Source organism: Protopterus annectens, chromosome 10.part0 (assembly GCF_019279795.1).
Source record: "Protopterus annectens isolate FY-2018-M chromosome 10.part0, PAN1.0, whole genome shotgun sequence".
NCBI classification, from domain to species: Eukaryota; Metazoa; Chordata; order Ceratodontiformes; family Protopteridae; genus Protopterus; species Protopterus annectens.
This window is the reverse complement of record NC_056744.1, coordinates 1,754,436,547-1,754,461,174: the sequence shown is the minus strand read 5'-3', so window position 1 is coordinate 1,754,461,174 and position 24,628 is coordinate 1,754,436,547. Positions and strand designations below refer to the sequence as shown.

Here is a 24,628-nt window from a genome sequence, read left to right as displayed (position 1 = left end):
CCCTCCCCCACCCTCCATAGCGACCATCAAGCTTTGTGTAAAGGACATGATCCCTTTTGTTCTTCATAGACAAGCCCCACTTTGGGGAATCCCTTCAGATTCTGTAAGGGGGAGGGAGCTGTCTGGAGGGGCCCATCATCCTAGCAGACATCAGAAATTTTGCATCCATAATGGAATCTGCCAATTGAGGATATTTTTGTATAGTATCTTAACACCCTCCTCCTCAGTGCTGACTTGGGCATATGGGTAGTACCCTGTGACCTGTGCATGTGCATTTCTCCGTACTTGCAGGCAAGGGCCATCTCACTTGCATGGGTTGACCACGCATGCCTGATGTGGGCTGACCCCCCCCCCCAACACTCAAGACACTTCTTCACCGAACAGCGTGAAGGCGGTCTTTCCCACAGCTCCAGGAGTGACTGACTGAGAGCAGTGACCCTCTTCCTAGGATGTTCATGCCTACCCTCCCCTCCAACTTGCTGTGTCAAGCATCCATACTGCTAATTGAACTTGGATTGCCTGGGTCATAGTTAGCTTTTATCCCACTCTGCTGCTAGAGCAGGCTTTCTGTCTGGCTTTTGATGGCTGTGAAGGTAGCTCTCTTGTTGAATGCTCCACTTTCTTCAGAACCTCCTAATTTGACTTTGGGGGTTTCAGCTGTAAGGTCTTCCTGTTTACCTTTTCCTTGTATAAGGTCATCTGTCTTCATTTTATTTTTTCAGTTTAGATTTAAATATTTTCCTGTCAAGATGGCCTTGATAAGTGTCTCTCCAGCATTATGTTCTACAGTGTGCATTACTTTTACATTGTTGGTTAATTTAGTGTAAAATAACTGTTACTGTTAAGCATCTTTTAGTGATTGCATTTCTTATGTTGATTCTTACTACTGTATTAGTTACCTTTCTCATGGATAAAAACAAAAATTTGCATGCTTTTAGATGTCCATGTTGAGCAAAGTTTCATCTCCAGGGCAGGCACTTGAAAAATTGTGTAACATGTTTAAAAGTTTTTTTTTTCATCTCTCTTTAAGCCACTGTCCATCAAGGATTGCAAAGGTCATTCAGAATCAGAAAAACTTAAGGCTGCTCTTAATGTTGTTGTCAAGTCTTCCACAACTAGGGGCTGTTACTCCAAAAAGAAGCTGCCCTCTAGCAAGGATGCTTCTTCTATATCTGAGAAGCCCAAGGTGATAGCCTGACAAAAAAAAAAAATGGACTGTGCTGCTGTTTCTGATGTCAGGAGCATCTGTGGCTACCCTTAGTATGGTCTCCCACCTCCCTATGTCTGGCCGAAGATTGTTGCACCTGAACTTCAAGCTCAAAAGCCACCTTCCTTTGCACCTGTTGGATCCCATAGATCTCTGTCAATCGAATTAGACTGTTAAATGATGTAACAAGCCTTTTTCTTGATGCTGAAAATTCTTGGGTATCTTCCCCCACTAACATTGGAAAGGGAGATTATCTGGAATATCATCTTTGATAAAAGTTTCAGGATCTAGCTCCGCAATCATCCTCTCTGGGGTCTAGTTGCATTCCAGTACCAGTGAGGCCATCGATCTCCCAAATGACGTTAGTGGTTTCATGGTCATTGCCCTCAATCCCATTTACCCTGATGTCAGGATAGCTGTTTACATCAAGGGTTTTGGCCTCTGCATCCTTTGTCAATCTCCACTTTGACATCAGTGGGTGAGGGTCAGTATTTCAGGGGTAGCATTTGTCTCTATGGTCATGTGACTGAGCATTCCATCCTTGAACTCTTCTTTTGGGCATTCATTGTCTGGTGCTGTGGCCTCTGCCAAAGATATCTGCAGACCTCCTGGCTTTTGAGTTTCAGGTCTGCCTTCACAACCTTGGACTTCAGGCCTGAATCTGTTTGGGCATGAGGGTGAGGATCGACTTTGACTGGTCTCTGCTTCTTGACTGTGGTAGTGCTGGCCTCTATCAGAGTTATGTCAGGTCCTGATAAGGTTTATGCAGGCATCCCAGTAAACTTCTTCATGAAATTATTTAATCCATGAGTCCTCTGAGACCTTCCTGTGATACTTGTGCCTTGCATCCCCTTCCAGCCCAGGACAGAAGGACCAAAGCTTCTAAGCCTAATACCAGTCTCATGTGTGGCACTCCTCCTCTTCCTGTGTCCCTCCTACTCCCAAGAACTGGAGTAAGGCGATTTGTAAGAGGAAGCACATGGACTTGCTTGCAGAGTCTTCCACCCCAGGCATGGATGATCATGATCCAGCGGTTGAGTCCTGTCCTCTGCCTTCTGTTGTCCTCTAGTTTGGGAGCTGTTGCTAAGCGGCCTTCAGGCGCTGCCTCCGAGTCTGCGAGCATCTTATTAGGAGACTTTCTTGTTACCCTGATTATTATCTTCTGTGGTTCCTCCAGCTGATGAAATGGTCAGGTTGATGACTGGCAGTGTTTGGAAAAACCTGGGTGTGGTGTCTCCTATTTCCAGTTGCATAGATAATTATTCAAGGGACTGTCAATGTGGTTGAAGAATCCAGTGATGGACTGTCATGGCTTCTGATGACAATAAGAAGGTTCTCAAGCCTTGGTTCAAATTTATAAGCCACCCACATTGGACATGCTAGAGAAGTGGGGTGTTTTCAACAACCTCCTTTCTGAGGGCATTACATTTAAATTATGCACATGCAGAGATTCCAGGGAAACATGCTAGGTGAATTTCCCAAGACTCTGGTTGAGTTGTCAGATTTGCACATCAGGAATCTGCTTCAGTTCCAGTTGTCAACCTATGGTGCCCTTGCCACTTAAGCCATCCATCTCATCCATATCTCTGTGAATGGTTATGCTAGAGTGTCGGTGGAAGCCTTTACTGTGTTCACTTCTGTGCCTGACATCACCTCATGGACTTTGCTGAGAATTCCAAAGCCTGGTTTATGAATATCCTATTTGATAGTTTCTTGCTGTTTGAAGAATGCGTAGAAGCTGAGTAAGAAAGGCAGAAGAGTAAGGGCATTACGCTATGTAAAGCTGGGGTTGAAATTCCAGGCTTCTCAACATCTATGTTCCAGACAGATGATAGCCTTTGCCAACACATCTCCAGTAGGGTAACTGCAGGGCTCTGGAAAGATGCAGTACGGCTTGAAGTTCAGTGAGACATACTAATGAGGGAGGGGGCAAATGACCTGTTTAGAAGATCTTATGTCTGCAAAAGACATTACTGGACTTCTGAGCAGCCACCTGCGGAGTTCCTTTCTATACGCATATTGTAGAGGAATGTAAACAAAATTTAGAATAATCTGGACACAGTGGCCTCTTGTCTGAGAAAAACAAACCGAAGTTTGACAGCCACCCACTAGGTTTGTCTGATGAGAGACCCCTTAAGCTAGATATCAGTGTTTCTTTCTGCATCCTGTGAAGGAATTTTGCTCCTCACTCTGTCTCTCTCGTGTGTGTGTGCGCGCGCACACACACACACACACACACACACACACACACACACACACACACACACACACACACAGTCTTTTGCTTTTTCTCTTGCGCTCTCATTTCTCCTGTTGGTTTTGAAAAGGCTGGAGAAATTGCATCCTCGACTTGATATCTCTGGTGCTGAATTTTCTTACGCAGGTGCCAACTTTTCCGTGCGACATGTCTAATGAAATATTCTGCGTGGTAAATTGCTTGCCTGTTGGACCTGTGTGTGTGTGTGGGGGGGGTGTCTTCAGCCAGGGTTCAGTGTTGCATTGTCGTGCCTCATGACTCATGACACACATGACCTTGCAGAGTGAGCTGCACAGGCAGCGACATCCAGCATAGTTAACTGCCAACACTCTCTTGGATTTTGCTGAGAACTCGTAAGTGCCTTTCTAGGGACCTTTTGTTTTTTGGGCCTGAAACTGAACAGCTTTTGCAGGTCGTGATGCAGAAAGAGCAATCCCACTCATTGACTGGTGTGACATTTTATTCCTTTCTGCATTTGTTTCCCAGGGTATTATAATCACCTGAAAAATTTTAAAGCATTTTTTTTCAAGGGGCAATCCCTCCTGCCCCCCCCCCCCCCCCCCAGGGAATGTGGAATTTCACCTCTCATAAAGCCCTTTGCTTGTACAAAATTCCCCAGTCGCACAATTGCTGCAAGTGGAGAAAAGACCATACTTAAAGCATTATACCAGCCTACAGAAGGCAGTGATATTCTATGGCAACACCTCTTGTTAAGCTCAGCATTTGTGGCTGTTAAGTCACAAGTTGAAACCTCATGCATCTGTTGCACATTGACTGGAAGGGACATTCTGTTAAGGCTTGTTCTTCTCACATTAACAGTGCCAAAACTTCAGAGGGGGAAATCTGTTAGATTTCTGTAGAGAAGTCGTCATGATGGAGGTCTTCCTTTTGGTGAGGGAAGTATATCTGAAATCCAGGTACAGTAGAGTTGGACCTACAGTCGTACCAATGGAGGTACTTTTAAAGATTCAACAGTCCATCGTCTGCTTCCTATGGGGAAGAAGACTTTTCAGCTGCCACCCCATGTTTCTCCCCTGAGTTTGAATTTATTTCAGTTACGGAGACTTCTCATTTCAGTCGTCTTATCGCCACAAAATTTAAGTTCAGTGAAAGTGGTAAACCATTGGAAGAAAGCTACCTTTTGGCCTGTGGTGATTCTCCCCCCTAAAAAGATTATTCACAAGTGTTGATTGATTCATCCAGTTTTGAGTCCTTCCAAGATTTATGAAAACACCACCATTTGTCCAGATATTTGGCCACCTGCACAAAAATCTGCAGATCTTTAATTTGATATGATTGAGATCATATTTGTACTTCAGTATGAAGACTGGCCTAGCAAATCTAGTTACACCCTTTCCCCTAACAGAACTTTCAAACCTTCATTGTTTATAGGAGCACTTGCTTTTCATAGGCGGGGGAGGTTGTTGGACACGTACAGCAAAACGATACATTAGTGCTAGCAGTTAAGGTCAGCAGCTGTTCAGTGCATGTGTTGTCTTACCAAATTCTATTTTATCATAGTTTCAGTGTACTTTGAGTAGTAGCTTTTACTCAGAAGTGAAAGACAACTTTTAGAGTTGGTAAAACCACTGGCACTGTAGGTCTCCAAGGTTTACGATGCTCTTATAACTTTGTAAATGCTGTTTCTAGGACAGTAGTGATGGGATTTTCATATGAAGGTATCTCCAAGGATTCATGTTGAGTCATCGGAGGAAATTTCATCCAGTGGGAAAAAAAATTGATGAAACCATCTTTAAACAACTCAACAATTTTGTTTTTGCAAAGGGGCTACACCCCCATTGCCCCCTGGACTTGTATATACAATTTCTGAGCTCACACATCAGTTGAGAAGAAAATTCCACTCTGTAAAACTGCTGTTTTTGCATTCGCCAGAATTGCGTTCAGTGAGACAAAGTGCTCCCCTCTGCAAGCTGCCTCAGGGTGTGAATGCTCCTATTGTAGCTGCTTTTATCACAGCTACTCTTGTTTTGAACTCTTCATATTAGAAGGGGAAAATTACTGAAACTTGGAAGCATAATCGTGTAACAGTTCTGCCTTTTCATGGAATTGCCCATTTTCTAAAAAATGTCTACTTAGAAACTTGAAACCTGTTCAGTGGTCTTCCTCAGTTAAGCATGTTTTTTGTAAGTATTATAGGATTTTTTTTATTGTAAGCCGCGGTGGTACAGCGGTAGCATTGTTACCTCACAGCAAGAGGTTCTCCTGTTCGATTCACGGCTGGAGTGCCTTCTGTGTGGAGTCTGCATGTCCTCCCCGCACTCAAGTGGCCTTCGAAAGACATGCGTGAATGGGCGTGCCTTCACTGAAGGTTGGGCGTCGAGGTGGCAACTCTGCACCATAAAAATCGACTGCCAATCATTAGCGGACTGGAGTTTAGCTGTGGCAACCCCTAAAAGCCAAAAAGACAAACATAGGATTTTTTTATTATCTTTATTTTTAGTCTGATGATTTATGTTAGAAGTATGTTTTAGAACATGGTATGTAGCTTTCACTTTTAGTAACAAAAGACCATTTACTTTTTTTTTTTTTTTTTCCCGTGTTTAGATAAGAACTGTCATTTAATTATGTTTTTATATATGTTTCTGTTCGGGGAACTACTTATTGGACTGTTGTATTTAACTTTCTTAAAATACATCATTTGGTGTTTTCTCCACGTGTTTACTTTATTACCTGAATTTATTTGGCTTTTTCACAAAGAGAGTTTGTTTGTTTGTGTCTTTCGGCTTTTCCTGGCTAGGGATCGCCACAGCGGAACTCCAGTCCGCTAATGATTGGCAGTTGATTTTTACGTACCGGCTTGCCAGGCCTGACGCACAACCTTCAACGAAGGTACGCCCATTCATGCATGTCTCCAGCAGAAGACGCTCTAGCTGAGAATCGAACCGGACAGCGTCTTAATGTGAGGCGACAGAGTATATATAGGAAATGTGGCATAGCTAACACTAGTACATCCTTTCCTTTGAATAGCAAGCATACCCATGCTGCACTCATCTGTGTATTCAGAAATTCTCTGTGTGTGTACTAGGTACCAGCTTTGGTCCTATATAGCTGCCTGCATATTTATTTTTGTGTGTGTCTGTGTGCACAACATTACATCTGATGTTGTTAATCTACACCTAATCCTTGATGGTGGGTTCGGTTCTGAACCCTCGGAACCGACTCTGCCATATTTCCAGCTCGCGCTCTCCAATCTCTCGAGCCAGGCTCTGCCCGTAATGCTCCTCACTGAGATTATCCCAGATCTCATTTGCCGCTTCACAGACTAGATGTGTTCTTCATATATCTCGAGCCTTGGCAGTTTTTTGCGTTATTTCAATTTTCTAACTCAAATCTCTTCTACTACTTATCACTGTTAGGAATTCTACCTGCTCCTCCTTTCTGCTGAAATTTCTGAAGTTTCTGATAATCTTTATTACCGAGCAGTAAAGCTCTTCACTTACCATAGTTTGTGTTCTTCACTTTATAATACCTTTTAAGGTATCCTGGTTACTATTGTTGGTATTTTCCTCTTTTCTTGTTTTCTATTCTCTCCTTAAAAAAAAAAAATCTCTTCTCTATCTTTTCCTGATTGTGGATAATGATGGACCAAAAACAATCGCCCTCTAAACCTTCAAAGGGCACCTCAGGGTTGAAGAGGTGTAAGAAATATGAGGGTAAAATGCCCCATTCTGATGGGCACACTTTGTGTTTATTGTTTGGGCAAAATTCATTTACAGGTAAATTGTACGATTTGCCATGGATTCTCCTCAAACACTTTAATGTAGAGAAAAACAAACCTGTGTTGAAATGCCTATTGAAATCTTCCTTTGAGGTCATTTCTGGTTCTAAGGATAAAACTGGGGAAGCAGGAACCTCTTCTCACAGTTCAAAGAAAAGATCTTTTTCGGTTCAAAGTTTTACGGAACCAACTCAAAAAATGCCAAAAATTTCCTCGTCACTGAAAAGTTCTTCGGCTCCGGGAGACCTGACACAAACCACGAAATTGACTTCGGAGCTGACAGATGCTTTGGTATCGATTCCGACAGAACACTCTGTACCGAAAACATCAGAAATTCTTAAGCTCCCACGAACCACTTATTCCCCGACTCTGGACCCCTTCAGAGACGCCCCTTTTGTGGAAGTCAGACCATCTAGGTCTCCTTCCACTTAATCGGTGAGATCTACTAAGAGTCTATCTGAACAGGACATTATGAGCTTAGTGGATCAGCTTCTTGAGGCAAGAGGGCTGCCCTCTGTTCCGAGCCAATCCGACGTTGAGACTGTACACCCTATGACACCTACCTACACTCCTCTTCCAACTCTACCAGAACCTTTGGAGTTCTCAGTTCCAACTATCCTGGCTCCAACTGAGTCTGTTCTGATAGCCTGTCCGTCTTTGGTTCTGACAACCACCTTGAATATTTGAGTCTTCGGCACCAGAGAACTCCCGGGATCGGGACTCGCTGGTCTGTTCTGAGATGCATGGTACTCATTCAGTTCTGTCTGAGCCGTCTATGCCTCTTGGAGCATCAGCCCTTGTAGTTCAGATCTGCTAACTCACCCAAAGGGCATGGTTCATCCAAATTTACAACACCTCAAGCTGACTGTATGGCTTCTCCAATTCCCATGATTGCCAGGCATTCCCTCCCTCTCATCACCCGTACAACTTATTATTGCACATCATAAGCCTATGACTAAGAAACTTTACCTGTGCAAGTGGAAACATTTTATCGTATGGGCCTTGGATAAAGGACTTGATCCCTTTACTGGTCCAGTCCAACACATCCTAAATTTCTTAAATACTCTCTTTGAATCTGGTTCCTCTGCTTCCACTATAAAGGTTCACCTAGCAGCAATCTCATATTTTCATACTGGTTGGAATAACTCATCAGTAATGTCTCTCAAACTTTCTAAAGCCTTCTTGAAAGGTCTGTTCTTACTGAGACCTCCCTTTAAGGGACCAGTTCTTCTATGGGACTTGACTATGGTTATCCAAGCATTAACACAAACCCCTTTTGAACCAGTAGCATCTTGTCATTTGAAATATTAATCTTGGAAGATTTTATTTCTAGTGGTGATCACCTCTGCAAGGAGAGTTTGAATTACAAGCCTTATCATTCAATTCACCCTACCTAATCTTCCATAAAGACAGAGTCCAACTAAGAATGCACCCCTGCTTTCTTCCAAAAGTAGTTTCTGAATCCAGTATCAGTCGGACCTTACAACTGCCAACCTTTTTCCCTAACTTTTCCAAGAAAGGAGAATACGCACTTCATTTACCAGATGTACACAGACAATTGCATTTTTTTAAATATTTTTATTAGTTTTAAAGCTTTCACAAAAAATGAAAATAAATACAAGATAAGGAACTTGTAAGGTGCATCAATCCAAGAAAGTAAAGTACATTCTAAATTAATACAAACAATTAAGTTTTGATTTATAGACACGCAGTTATTGTAACAAGTACCTTACTCCTGATCGGGTAAAACATTCACTATGGTGCCCCAGAAAAACATAATACAAATATGAATCAGGCCTCCCAAGAGGAGGATAACTTTAATCAGGTAATATACTATTATATAAAGTATAAACTGTTAACTATTTTGGGGGTACACCACCTAAACTAAACTGTACATGTCCTAAAAACCTATTTACACCATATTTACAATATATTTACAACATGGATGTCAGAGGACCTCTCCAAAAAAAATGTCTTACGACAATTAGTAAAGTGTAATGTTTACATTATCAAATAATTTTGGACCGTACCTAGTACAAAAAGGATCCAGCTTGGAATGCAAATGTAAAAGAAAAAATAAATTGCTGGATTTTACTTATTCTAGATTAGATCAAAGAGATTTTCCCAATATTTTTTAAAATAATTCTTTTCTTTTTGCTATTTGTGCACATTTTGTGTGCTGATATATATTTTATTGCCATATCCTTTAAGTTTTCCCATGAAATTGCTGAGGGGTTGATCCAATTTTTAGTAATGAAATATTTAAGGAGGCCACAAACTGAGACAAGAACATGTCGGCGAATACCTTTGATTTGAATAGGAACAATATTAAGGATCATAGTTTGCCAAGAAAATGTAATTTTCTCATACCCCACTTTTTCTAATTGAATTCTGAGGGAGCACCAAAGTTTTGTAGATGTCTTACAATTCCAGAACATGTGTATTATGTCAACATGAGGGAGAGTGCAGAAAGGGCATGTTAAGTTTTTATTACATCCGAATTTTTGTAAAACAGCTGGGGTGTGTAGTAAGAGTTATTTATCATTAGCTGTGTGTAAATTAGATTTTTGTAGGGGGTCAAGTTTAGTGTATTTCTGATTGCTTCATACTTAACTTCGCTAGAGATTTCATCCTGTATTGAATCCCAGTATTTGGAAAATAAAAGTGAATGACTATGCGTCATGGACGACCCAAGTTTATAAGTATGTGAGATAATTTTGTTTTTTAGGGAGAGTGAATTAATGAATGATTGTGTTAATTGAATATCTTGTACCATAACTCTGTATTTAGAGAATTTTTGTTTTATAAGTGAGCTGAGTTGTCTTAAAATAGGGTCATATTTATTAGGAGCCCCAATTAAAGTTTTAACCTCTGCTGCATTTTTTGTGCTATAAAAATGCCAGACTGTAAGCCTTCTTGATAATAGGAAAGTTAGGTTGATTATTTTTTATTATTGATTTTTAAATTTGGATTCAGATGTATGGGTTGAAGAATGGGGATTGTATTTTGCAAATTAAGGGATTTCATCAGTTCATGAAAAATAAGAATTTTGTTTTTTTTAGAAGAGGCAAAAACTTAATGTTAAATTCACCAACAGGTGTGACAAAGGGGATAGAATGGGGATTAATTTTCAATGAACGTATATAGTTATACCAGATCTTGATCCATATTGGAGACCAAGATTTCTCATAAGGATCATAACTGGCTATTTTTATTAAACGACTTGCGGTAATTATTTGATAATACAAACTGAAATCTGGAAGACTTAATCCACCCTTAGCTTTTGGGCCTATATGATGTTCTAGTTGATTTAGGGAAACATAAGAATTTAGAAATTGTGGTCTCCATTTTACGAAAGAAGTTAGACAATTGCATTTTTAGCTCCACAAAACTAGCGAGTTCCAAAAATCTGATCAGTTATTTGTAGTTTTTTCATCTCTACGAATGGGGTGTGCAGTTACTTAGCTAAATGGTTGAGAGACTGCATCACCTTCATTTATCAGTCACAAGGACTTCAACTTCCCAAAACAGTTAAAGCCCACTCAACAAGGGCTGTTGCCACATCAACAGTTTTTCATGTAAGAGCTTCACTGAATGACATTTGTGCAGCAGCCACATGGTCTTCTCACCGTACCTTTATTGCACATTTAAATTAGATCGGGTCTCGAGGGGTCGAGCATCCTTCGGCTCTATGGTGCTTTGGAATATTCTTCCATGAGGCCTCCCAAGGCAAATAAGTAACTGGGGATTCTGTCCCACCATCAAGGATTAGGTGAAGATTAACAACATCAGATAAAGAAGTTATGTTTTACCATAATACCTCTGTGTTGTTCATCTTCACTAAGCTTTGACATACTCACCCACCTTACCCTGTCCTAAGGCTCTTAGTAGACCTCTCCAATTCTGATCCAGTTTCTCATCAAGAATTCATAGATAGCCTTGTGTCTATCTGTATGTATGTCTATATTGTATATATGTGTATATGAATACAAATCCTGATATCTTTGACTGTATTCTGCCATCTGGAAAACTCTATCTGAGTTCATCTCTGTGAGGAGCATTAAGGGTCGAGCTTGGCTCCTGAGTTTGGAGTGTGTGAACTGGAAATGCAGCAGAGTCTGTTCTGAGGATTTGGAACTGACCCCACCATCAAGGATTGGTGAAGATGAACAACACAGATGGAACTTTATGGTAAAACATAACTTCTTCTTCTTTTTTTTTTTGATTTATAATGGTTAAAATTTTAATAATGGAAATAGATGTATGTACTGCACTAGTAATTATAATGCTTTTAATGATACTGTTTATACTCCTAGTATACCTAATTTTGAAAGCCTCTTCCCATTTTTTTAGCTTTCATTTATAGTAAGTTATCTTCAGTATTTACTTATCAAGCATTGCCTTAACTTGTAAAATAGGCATGGGAAACTGACCAGTCATATTCTGCCAACTGGTGCGTCATCTCTGGCATACTTGGAAATAAGCTAATGAAAGCCACTTAGACCTCACTCTCTCATTAATCCCAAGTCTTTCAAACACTTTAAAATCCACCATACTGCCATCATATTGAAAAGTCATGCTTGCAGGGGAAAACTGTCAGAGATAGAAATAAAAAAATCAAGAAATACAATTCTCTCCAGTGCATTATTTAGTCTGCATAAAAAAAAAAGGTAAATGGAACAAAAGTGAATTCATGACCAGGACACGAAAATGCACTGAACTTTACAGTAGTAAAAGCACTAAAAGTGTAACTTTGCATCCCCTAACCAAGAACAATAAAAGACATCTAAAAAAGTAAAACAATGTGTTCTTAAAGAAACTGAAACCATAAACTCCAGAAACAGAAAATGAAGGACTGGAGGAAGGGCCAGGAAGTGAATGACCTGAAGCAGCAACAGTCACCATAGCAATGTAAAATAACCCTGCTAATGTAGGAGTCCAATTACATAAACTCACAAATCCAGTAGAAAGACTCTGCCAAGCATTGTTCGACTTGGACAAAGCTGAAGATACAGCACACAGTAGTAAAACACTGCAGGAATACAGATTGATATAAAATAGAAGTAAAATGCATACATTTATAGAAACTCAATATACCATTAGCTAAACTAAATGAGTCAGATGGGAGAGTATTACTGCTTTCAGTGTTTTTTCCCAGCTCTTCAGTGTTGCCACCAAAAGTTTATTATCCTTGTATATGTTTTTAGAATGCAGCAAGTATGTCACCAAGTAAATAAACTTTAAAATAATTGTAGGGAGAGTATTATTGTTTACACATGTGTCTTTCAGTTCTTAAAGTTGCCATTAAAATTATTACTTTTGTGAATGTTTTTGAGATTGTTTTATCTGGAAAGTGGTATATTATGAAGCGCTATGCAACTTGTATGCAAATTGTCTCATCAGACTCTGTGACCTCCCAGAACCCAGTTATTGCATTGTATAGTGTTAGCATCTGTGTATAAACTGGGATATGTAATACCACACGGCAGTTTAACCGAAGAGTACCTTAAATGACTACCCTGAATTTCAGACCAAAATAAAATACAGCACAAAATATAAAATTATTATACATAAACTATTAAATGTAAAATTCGAACTAGTAAAAATATAGAGGACCATGGTAAGTGCAGTGAGGTACTTGGTCGTTCTGCATTGTACAGACTACTGCATGCCCAGGGATTGTAAGGCCCTTTGAGCTTGTGGCTTACAGCACCCTTGGGCTTTGCAATATCTGTACCATGCATACCCCCCCCTGTGCTTTACTGTATGCTTGTACTAGTATCTTTGTTATGACAGAGGATATGGTCTTTAATGTAGGTGCTAGTTTATTGCTTTTTGCCAGCAACTGTTTATTGCCTGAAAGGATGTGGTACTGCTTGGGAATCTACCAAGAAGTTATGACCTACCATTAAAGTGACTGTCCCCAAAACAAACACCAGAAATAAACACCTCCCACTCAAATGCATGGTTTGGATTGGGTGTGTAGGTATAGTTACAGTGATCTTTCCGTAAAGATCTACTGTTAGTGTAACAGTGAACTTCTGTATACCACCCCTTTTCAGAAGGTTTACTGTTGGATGGCTGTGTTTTTGAGAAATTACTGGATGTACTTTAGTTGCAACAGCTTTTAAGTTATTTTCCAAACTGTTGTTACTGTATAATTTTCAGGTGCCACTCCTAATTTTATTATTCAGTTTCCAGCATTTGTGAATTGTTCCAGAAAACCAAAGTAGTTTTTGACAAGCCTGCAAGCTCTCTCATTTGTTGTATTTAACATGCGTTTATCTTGTTATAAAGATACAGAGTCTAAGTGCAACTCCAATTTGTTGAAGCATGTTTTGTTAACACTTTGGTCAACAAAATAGGTTGTTGGCAGGTAGGTGTGCAGGAATCAGTAAATCCCAGGCTCGTAGAGTAAGCTCCTTCCCTGAGGATTGTGCGAACTTGGAGTGTATATTATTAACAAGGGATGGGGGTGAGGGGAGGTGCAAGGCTGCACAAACAGTGTTTCCAACCTTGCATGTTCCAAGGTTGTGCTCTGAACATGAGCAATTACTGGTGATGTTGCAAGTGTCGATTTATGTGTGTCAGCATTTGTGATGTTGACATATGGGAGTATCAGTGAGTGTGTGTGTGTGTGTGTGTGTGTGTGTGTGTGTGTGTGTGTATATATATATATATATATATATATATATATATATATATATATATATATATATATATATATATGCTGATTATTCCACAGTGCACAGGATATCAGTCTTTTCAGACTCATTATGGGTGAAACGTTATTGATGTTGCTTTCATTAAGCAATGCAGTTATAGGGTGTCTTTAATGCTTGGTCCGCTTTTTAGTGAGATTCATATTTTATTTGATATTTTAGACATCTGTTTTCTGTAAACGTTCTTAATGTATGTGTACAGGAGGCTTTCCTGTGTCAAGATATCACTGCAGCTATTGTCTTGCTCTTTACTAGTTTTATTTTTTAATCTACAAGAGGATAAAGAAAGTATGTCACTAAGATAAAGGTGGGTGAAAATGTAGTAAGACTTATTTTAAGAATAAATATGTGCATATATTTCCAGTGTGTTATGTTTTTTTAATTTTTTGTGTGATGACAGGTTGAAGTGTGTAAACGTGAAGGAAGACGCTTGTTGATTAACATTACTTTTTTGTGTGTGTATAATGTATATAGCTTCATGCCTTCCTAAGGCAGTATCTAATAAGCATGAGACCTGTATTGGCTCCTTGCCAGGAAAATGCCAGCAGATTTGCAATGCCTTCTCAAGGAAGACCCACATCAGATGGGTAAATGAAAATGTTATGGTTTTCTGTTTACCGTTACAGTGATCTTTCCTCAAATAGCCACTGATGTGGCAGGTATCCATACAGACAGATGTATTTCCTATACTTTTCTTCTGTCTCTCTTGCTGGTTCCTTGTCTGCAGACTTTTGAGGATGAAGTTTGCCTTTCCTGATTTTCTCCCCTTTTGGTGGCTGAGTCAGGTGTATGATGAGACTTTAATTTAATACAAACCTGCTGGACAGACAGGTTTGTCTCCGAGGCTGCCGTCTCTGGAGTAGACTTCCCATACATGTCAGAGTACCTCGCTGACCCTCTTCAGGCACAGCCTTGATGAGTGGATGGGAAACCACAGATTTGTCCCAGGGGTTCCACCTTTGTCCCTCCTTGACAGGAACTGACTGAGTTTTCTTTTTTTGGGATAAACTCTTGGCTAGGCTGGTAAGGGCCATTAGCCTAGTAACCACCTGTGATCCAGGGATCCCCTTTCCTATGTGAATAATTCTACCGCAGGGTCTCTATCAGGATTTCCTTTGCCTTTCTTGCTGGAGACACTGAAGAACATGGAGCTGTTGGGAAGCTTTCTGTTTAAGTTTCCAAGTGAAATTGTACCTTGTATTTGCCCTATTATGCCAGTTACAGGCCTTGTAGAGGTTTGGAAAGTCTCCACGGTTAGACTTTGGCTTTTCCTTTAGAATTTCTGGGCCATCTTCAGCCTATTGTTCATAGTAGACTCGTGGAGAAAGATGGCACTGTGATGGCTCCCGTTGTGCACTTGCGTTTTTGGTTGTATACTTACCTGTACTGTAGAGTTGTAGGGTCGCTTGTCTGGTTGGGTGTGTGACTGGTGCCAATGGTTGTGTTCATGATGTCTGAGGCGTCCCAATGTTTTTTAGTCTTTCTTACCTTTGGAATTTTGGATCTGGAACTTGGCGCTGGGCCTTCAATGCGAGTTGGCGCCTTGGTGGCAGAAGCGGAGTTTTGCCAGAGCAAAATTCGAAATTGGATCATGTCTTGTTGGGTCAGAAAAATAATGAATTGGAGGTGAGATGGAAATATGGATTGTGTCTGGAATGAAGACAAGATTGTGGTGTGGTCATGACCGTTGGGGCCTGCAGTTGGCTGCAGAAGTACATCTGTGGATTGGTTTATGGTTTGCTGGTTTCTGTGTGGTGCTGAGTGGAATGCATGGATGCGGCAGCTGATGTTTCTGTGCCTGCAGTTGGACTGGGACTTGAATATGTTTTGTGCTGGAGTTGAATTGCAGCGGTTATAGTTTTTGGCACCATCAGCTGGCTCGTACTGTTGTTTTTTGTGTTTGTGTAAGGTTTTTATGCAAATGTTGCTGGTTAATGTTGAGCTTGGGGGAACGAAATTTCGTTCAGCTGTGCACTTGTGGGTGCATGCGGTTGAAAGACCAAGTGAATCTTGAATAATAGAAGGCAAGCTTATGCCCTGGTCTTGCTAGTTAAGCATCCCATTTTGGAGAATTCTTAGCCTTCACGTAATTTTGACTTCATGTTTGAGAGCCCTGTATGCCTGCTGTGTGGCATCTGTGTCTGAAGATGATGGAGGTCATTCTTTTGCTAAACTTCCCCTCAGTAGATCTGCCATTTCAAAAATGTCTCCAGAGCTCTATGTAGAGTTTTGTGTCACCTTTTTGAGGATCAGTTCTCTCAGCTCATTCTGTTTTCTTTATAGAAAGTGTTTTTCGGTTTGGGTCTGAAATTGTTGATTCTCCCTATTTCAGACTTTTGGGGGGCTGTTGACTCATTGATGCTGCACTGCCTGCCTGCTCAGGAGTTCCTTAAAGTGGTCATGCTTGTGGAAAAGGCTTATAGTTACAGACTGATGCTTCTCACTGGAAGAACAAACGCTTTCTTTTCTCCATTGGGTAACTTTTCTGTGGTCTCAGTCTGCTGCACTGTGCCACTAAGCTCTTGCAGTGTTTGCTAAAGGTCTTATTGCAGATGGTATTGTGACCTTTATTCTGCAATGCTGCTCTTCTCCAGGCATTCTTGTCTGGATTAGGACTGTGAGAGTCGGGCTTGTGTATGGCAGAGCTGTTCTCCAACACTCAAGACATCTTATCTCTGTCCCAGTGTCATTTTCAACCCTTTCCATCTTGGTGACTTGCATCCTGGAATTTATCCTAACTGTGAGACCCATGCAGGATGACAGTATTTTTTTTTTCCGTATCAGTTGATCTGTGAGAAGGCTGTCCTTGTTGGGTCAAGGGAAACTATTTCTTGAGCAGTAATGTAACCATGGGACCCATCAAAGAGGGTATTGTAGCTCGGGTGATGCAGTAAGAATTTGTTCCAGCCTATTTTTGTTGACCCTCTTTAGTTTAATCCTTTCCTGTCCACTCTTTTTGAATGGACAAGCCCCCTCAACCTATTTTGTGATTTTAGAATTCCATGCACAAGCATGTCACATTTAAGCAATTGCATGCAAAGTCTTTCTTTATTTGCAGAAAGATACTTGCTAATGGCTTGGGGGGGTAAAGATTTGAGACTGGGTGATGTGTGCACATATGAAAGTGAAGTCCGATTTTACAAGCTGTTCATTGTCGTGGGCCCAACTTTTAGTGTGCACTTCTGGGTGGGGGGACCTGCTAAATTCTGATTAGTGGAGAAGATGAACCCAGTCATAGGACCCCTCAGTCATAGAGAGTCTTCTCATTGAGTATGTGGTACGGTAAGAACCTTTTACTTTGGCTTTTGTTTGTCTATTGAAGGACCAAGCACATTTATTAGGTTATGATTGTTATTGTCTGTGTTACTAACAGTGTTTGTTTATTCCAGAGGTCATGTATTTCATCAGTACTTGCATTCATCATCTTTTATATTGGCATCTATCAGCTGCATTCAGTATTGTCCAGCATATGCTGTTTGTGTTTTGCAGCAGTGGATGTTGGTACTCCATAAGGAATACATTAACTCACACATCTGCAGTTTATCTAGCAGTTAATCAAAAAGAGTTATGAAGAGCACTGCGATTTGTTTTATTACTGTGACTTTTTTGTTTGTTTGACCATTTGAAGAAGTGTTGTGGAGAACTATCTTGATCTGATTTCATTACTTTAATCAGGGCATAGAGATTACCTGTTAACCTAACCAATGGCCAGACATGATCGATTCTTGTAGTGCTTTACTAAATAGTGTGCTGCTATTCTGATGCTGAAGCACAAGGACTTTTATGTTCTGAGCATGCAAAGATTGAAATGTGGTGGGGGAGCGCCAGTGGAAGAAAAGTTAATATTGGGGACATAGTCTACAAGAACACTGTATTTTTAGTCTGCTGATAAATGATGAAGGAAGTTAATATTTTAGCAAGGATAATGTAAATGCAGCAATCCCCCCTTTGTGTGTGTTTGAGTGTGTGTGCGCGTGCACATGGCTGTTTCCACATGCGTGAATATTTTGCTTAGTATGCTTCAGCACAAATGCTTGTCAGTAACATTCATTCAGGTGTACATGTATGCATAGTCATAGATGATCGTGTGTAGGAGCACCATGGTAAATGTGCATGCTGTTACATATATACGTAGAGAAACTGTGCTTTCTGTGAGTGACTGCATATTGTCATATGTAACGTATTTATTTTTGATGGGCTGTCTTTGTGCTCTTGACAAGTAACCATCCGCTTCAATTTGCAAGTACATTGGCTGTTACAATCTGGTTGGCTGTTTGGTGCTGTGCTTTTGCCCATTTTTGATTGGCCTGTTTGTTCTGTTGGTGCATCTTTGCAGGCAGAGAGAGGGCTGGCAGTAGATCGACAGTGTGTGAGGCCGTTCATCGTTTCCCAGACTCACCATCTAACCCCATCTCCATTGGAGCGAATGACTGTTTGTAAGTGTGCCAACCTTTTCACTCATTCAAACACATGGGGGTCCAAAAACAGGCATTTGTTTGGTCAGCTTTACAGATATTAATCTAACAGAAACCCTGCTTTTCATCTACTGGTACATCTTATTTAGGAATGTCTACACTTGTAAAGCAAAGTAAGTTCTGGACAACATTTTCTTGGTATTCTGTTAAATGGTGCTTGTGGTCCTTCTGAAGAAGCAGCAGGTGGTGTTAAGGGACTCTCAGTACACAGCTAGTCTGAGAAGCTTTTGACATGTGTTTACAGCTCCTCATTCTGTTTGCTTTTGTAATTTGTGTGTGTAAACCACTGGAGCATTAACATTCTGCTCTGTTGTATTCCCCATACAAAGTTAAGTAAGAAACCAGAGTATTTTAGAGTTTAATATGAGTAGCCTGCAAGAACTTGTCTGTAGTTACACTTGGCCAGATTTGGGAGGTAGTGGTTCATATTCAGCAATCGTACGTACAAGAAATTCTTCTGCCTTCATGCTGTCCCTCCCTGTTCCTGTCTGCAGGCTCTGTTTTCAGCACTGATGGATTTCCCTGCAGAGTGAAGCAGCGTGTCTCATAATAGGGTTTTAACCAGTTGCTTGTTGTGTAGCGATCACTAACGTAATGGCATTTAGCATATTGTGAGTGTACTCTGTAGGCTGCTGTTTTCACTTCAGTCCCTACCTGCCAACATGAATTTGTTTAGAAGTTGTTATGGAGGTATACTTTTATGGCTTTGTTGAAGTGTACATCATATTTGTACATCAGTGTACAAAATCTTTTGATTACTGAAGGACAGCTGTTGGCAGTAACGCATCCTGAGCTGTTGTGAATTACTGATGCCCTTGTGGAAGTCGAAGTGTTTGGTTAAGTGTTGCAGTTTGTGTTGTCTCACACACAGCACAAGGTGGTGGATGATTTTTTTTTTTAGCCTAGGCAACAGTTTTCCAAAGTGCACTGTATCCTCAAATTGTGGTGTTTCTACGTTCTTCTTCATCGTGCTGTCTGTTGATTTACAACATTACTTTTTCACGACCCTGTTTTTTGGCATCAGAGTTGTATGAAACTGTTTTTTACTCAAAGCAGTGACCTAATTTTTGTAGTTTCAGAAGTTAAATTAATTGACCAGTGACTAGAGAATGAAGACTGAATATCATCTTCTGTAAGCTTTTTGCCTGCGTGCCTTCCAACCATTGAGCCCTCCCACTGGTTTTGAATGCATTCACCCCCCCCCCCCTTATTCCCAGCAGTAAGATTAGAGCCAGCCTGAGGGCTGTCACTCTGGTAGTTATGGAAGTGACTTGTGCCATTGACAGTCAGAGAGAGCATTGATAGTGAAGCCACATGGCCCCTTACCCAAGGTAGGTGAGCTGGCACTGACCTCTCTCACTGCCATCCTGTTCCAGCAGTCAGGCTGCTAATCGTACTTTGGCTGTCTGGGTTTTTTTTTTTTGTCAGGGTTCTTTCCCTCTACTTGATAAAGCTGGGTAAGAAGGTGAGATGTCGTAGATTCTTTTGTTAAATTTGTGGCTTGTTAACCACTTAGGAGCTTGCATGCAGTAGTCCTGTTTTTAAATAACTTGCTATCCATATAAACGTCAGTGTTTTCAGATAAATGCAATGATGCATTTTTAATTGTGGAAAGTCCCACATTAGAAAAGGTCTTTTCAGACTTTAGTTTTAAAACTAAGGTAGGTTTCATCACATATTTATTCCACATGTCTGATAGATTTTAAATGTATAAATATAAATTACATTGTTTTCATTTCATTCAGTCAGGCAGTTCAGATGACATTGTATATCCCCAGAGGTAAACCTCTGTAACAGGAACAGGGTGCCAGTGTGTGCCACAGAAATATTCACATCATCTGCTGAGGTTGGTGCAGCCTGAAGAAGCAGGAAGTTTGCACACTGTCACGGTCATTCCTTAAGTTCAGTTTAGGCTCCTTTTTCTCACTGATGACTTAGTGTATGAGTGGGATGACGCATGTTTGTCTCGTGTGGTTTGACATCTTGTTTTTTGGAATATAGCTGAGCATGAAGGCAGCTAGCATTCCAGGGCTGTTTACTGGAAGGTATTCATTCAGGCTCCGTGTTTAGCCATGCATTTCTGTCCCTCTCGACAAAATAAAAAATAGAGGACTGATGGTTCTGTATTCTCAGGTGGACAGTCTTGTCATTCCTAGAAGGAGAGCAGACTGTGTCGTTTATTCCCAGCTGTCCAGTAGTTTCTGAATGGAACACTGAATGGCGCTCATTAGACTGATGTGGTTCAAGTAGTAGGTATGCTGACCAGTAAAACCACCTAAGAGAATAGGGATGAACAGCACCCATCTCAGTGTGTGTGTGGGGGGGTTCTGTCTAGCTGCAACCCCAGGGCAGGTTAGGAGTGCTAGCTCATGTGAAGGACATGAAGAGGAAGCACATGCCAGTTACCTCTGGCAAAGGTAGGTGCCCATGAACCACATTGATGTTACTGTATGCCTTATTTTCGGAGTGGTATGGCTTCAATACAAAAAAAAGGTGAAGGACTTCCAACTGTCATGATAGTACTGTATTGTGATAGCCCTCTCTCCTCTTTGCCTTATGGACAGAGGGAGGTGCCAAATGTATATGTGAAGAAATGGTGAGCATTCCTCTCATCCAGAATAGAATGCTTGGCCTCTATCCCTAGATGTGTGTTGTCATCACAGCCTGGCCTCATGGGTAGTAACACCTGTGCCATAACCTGATGCTGGTTTCCAGATAATGTGCAGCAGTGAGATTTTGGCATCAGTCAGACACCCGGCACACTCCTCAGGGGCATCCACCTCACAAGACCGCTCACCCTAACCCCATTTGTTTTCAGTTATATGTGCTTTGCAAAGGAGCATGGTAGTAGATTACCAAGGGCTGCTTGTACAGCCTCCTAATGTGAGGATTAGGAATACCCAACAGGACAAAATCCTCCTCCTCTAGGAAGAGTAAAAATGTCTGGTGGACATCTGCAATAAAAAAACTCTAATAAAAGGAAAAAAATTGCTCTCCAGGACCAAGACGGAATAGATGCCTAATTGGAAGCAATTTCTCCTTAGTCTGAACAAGCAAATAAGAACACTAGTAAAATCCTTCAAAGCAAACTTCGATTCCAAACTAGCCACATCTGCTAAAGACAATCACAAGGCTTTTTTCGCATATGTCTGCAAACTCAAGGGAAGCACCCAGATCTGCTCAGAACTGGTGGTCAAGGACACCATGTACAAAAACACTTTAAATATAGCCAACCTGCTGGCAGACAGGTTCAGTGAAAACTTCACCCCTCTTTCCTCCGTCAGTAAATTAGGACATCCCCAGCACTTGCCCCCCCCTCCCCTTATCTCTAGAGAGCAAGTCATCACGGCCCTCTCAAAAGCAAAAATACAGCCTCCATGGGACCAGATAACATCCCAGGCTGCATCCTACATGAATTTGAACAGGAATTTGCAGCACCATTAGCCACCCTATTCAACCAACACCTGCGTACTGACTTTGTCCCAGCCGAGTGGAAGACAGCCACTGTCATCCCTTTGCACAAAGGTGGAGCGTCCACCGATCCAGGAAATTATAGACCCATCAGACTAACTATCCAGATCTGCAAGACCATGGAGTGGATTATCATGGACCTCATTAACAAGGACATTGACAACCTCCAAACACTTGATCCCGCATAGTTTGGTTTTGTCAAGGGCAAGTCATACCTGCTAAATCTGGTCGACTTTTTTGAGACAGTCGCCAAAGCCATGGAAGAGGGGAAGACTGTGCACACTGCCTACCTTGACCTGGTTAAAGCCTTCGATACTATTCCCCACTCGGGTACAATAGATAAACTCTGTCAACTAGGTGTCACGCCATATGTTACCGGATGGGTAGCAAACTGCCTCACTGATAAAACCCACCTAGTCAAAATAGGGGAAGCCACCTCAAACAGTTGACCCGTAGTGAGTGGTGTACCCCAGGGATCGGTCTTGGGGGGCCTTGTTGTTTGGCATATACTTTTCTCAGTTGCAGGCCAAAACCAGTGGGCTATGGCCAACCAAGTTTGCAGATGACTGTAAGCTGGGCGCGGTCATCAGTTACCCTAGTGATGTGGATATCCTTCAAGAGGGTCTCACCCAAACAAATGACTGGTGCCAGAAACATGGCCTCAAACTGAATGCCAAAAAATGCATAATCATCCCTTTTGGGGGAGAGTGACATCCTCACAAATTATCACATTAACAACAAGGTCCTAAGTACACAATCAGTTGTGAGGGACTTGGCAACCAGGTGAATAGCAAACTGATGTTTGACCCCCACCATATTGCCTCCGTTGTATGGAAAGCTTTCCACATGGCCAACCTCATCAGTAAGGGTGTCTCATCCAGGGACAAGTTTGTCTTAACATCCCTGTATTCTTCCGTTATAAGACCCATTATTGAGTACAGTGCCCCTTTCAACATGTACCTCACAAAGCACATGCAGCATCTGGAGACACCTCATAGGCTCCTCACCAAGAGAATCCAGGGCCTCAAATGTCTGCCCTACATACATGGGCTAAAGGCCCTGTCTCTCTATTCTCTCAACTACAGACTCCTCAGAGGAGACCTCTGTCTGGTATCCAAAGCAATCTCAGACCCCACCTTGATGGGACTGCTGCATATCCGGAAGTCTAGCTGCACTTGAGTAACCTGCGCACGCGACCTCAGTCTGGTCTGTGATATCAGTAGGACTTGTTGGTGGGACAGATTTGTGTCCCAGAGAACTCCCCCTTCTTTTGAATAGACTCCCGTGCCATGTCAAGCAGCGTACCTCATTAATGCTTTTCAAGCGCAACCTGGATAACTGGATGAGGAACAGAAAATACACCCCTGGGAATTCCACCTGTGTCCCTGCTAGACAAGGGAATCTGGTGCTGATTTGTTGGAACAATGGGCTAAATTCTCGGCTAGGCTTGTAAGGGCCTTAGGGCTATAATAGCCTAGTAACTTCTTATGATCCTTTGAGGGAACTGTCCACTTCAGGCTGTGCCTCACATGTCAGAAGTAGGAGAGCTTCTGTATCAAACTGGATGTCTGAGCTACAGGTTGACGGTCCACTATTTGAGTATAACCACTTGTCAAACTTTTATCGGATAGATTAATGTCTTTGATGTTGCAGGGGAGGCTGCCCCAGTCTGTTAGGAGCATTGAGGTCCCCAGCAGTTAAATCCACGGTATCAAGAAAACACTTCTAATAAGGTTTAAACGTTGCTCACCATTCCTTTGAAATACTAGATCAGTAAAATATTACTATATCCATTTTAGTTCCACTGATATCAGTACTCAATGTAAAAAGTTTGGAGACCATGTCCTTAAATGTTCTGGCAGAATCATATTTACTGATGTTCTTCATCTCACATTGCTGCAGTCCTTACATATGGGTAGTCCGCTGTCCTCGGTCGGCCCGAATACCAAAGTATAAGGCTGACGTCGGTCAAGGCGCTTAAAACTGACATCAGGACGTCAGGGTACAAAAGCGCATGACCGACGTCATATCCTCAGTCTTTTTTGCCGCATGGTCCGATGCAGAAGCAGCGTTGCAAGTGCCGTTCGGCGTTCTGAAATTTTTCGAGTTCGGAGTTTCAGACCGAATCAAAGTTGGCTAAGTACCCCGTTGGGGAATATTTTCTTGCCTCAGTGTTTTACCGGATGTCAGAAAAAGTGAATAATTGTATTTCTTGTGGGAAACAGATACCGCATAGGGATTATCATTCTTTGTGTATTCCTTGTTTGGGGCCTGAGCACGACGTTGTTGGGTGTCGCTTTTGTGCTAGGTTCAATAAGCGCACTATTAAGCGAAGGTTGGATTGTGCTAGGCTGGTCTTCGGGAAGCGGTGCAATTATAATATGCCGTCGGATTCTCCGGTGCCCGCTTCTTCGAAGAAGCGCAAAGACAAAGCAGTTAAACCCAGGCAAGAAGAGTCGTCCGTTCCGGACGTCGGTTCTTTAGAGGCGTCAGTGGAACCGGTGGTTCCGACGGAGGCTTCTCTGGAGTCCCAGGGGGAGACTTTGATATTGCAGGATGTGGCCTCTCAGGAGGCAGGTCAGGCTGAAGGGGCTTCCCAAGTTACTGTACTCCCCTCCCTTCCTAGGATGGTTAGGCCCTCTCCTTCTGTTTCCAAGGCTTCTCCCAGAGGCAGGCCTGGTTTAGCTTCTATTGGTGTCACTCCTAGTGCAGCAGGGTCGGTGCCCAAGAAGCACATGCTTAAAATGGCAGAAGATT

General features: G+C 41.7%; 1 protein-coding gene across 2 annotated transcripts in view; it reads left to right on the top strand.

Annotated features, from left to right (window-relative positions):
- The window catches only part of SH2B1 (SH2B adaptor protein 1), a 509,649-nt gene that overhangs the window by 328,617 nt on the left and 156,404 nt on the right, over positions 1-24,628 (top strand). Inside the window, exon 8 of one of the 2 annotated variants that reach the window (XM_044086541.1) lies at positions 18,262-18,361. The exons of the other annotated variant lie outside the window; for it this stretch is intronic. Coding sequence (XP_043942476.1) covers positions 18,262-18,361 — 100 coding nt within the window. The remainder of the gene's footprint in view (positions 1-18,261; positions 18,362-24,628) is intronic. 2 annotated transcript variants of the gene reach the window in all.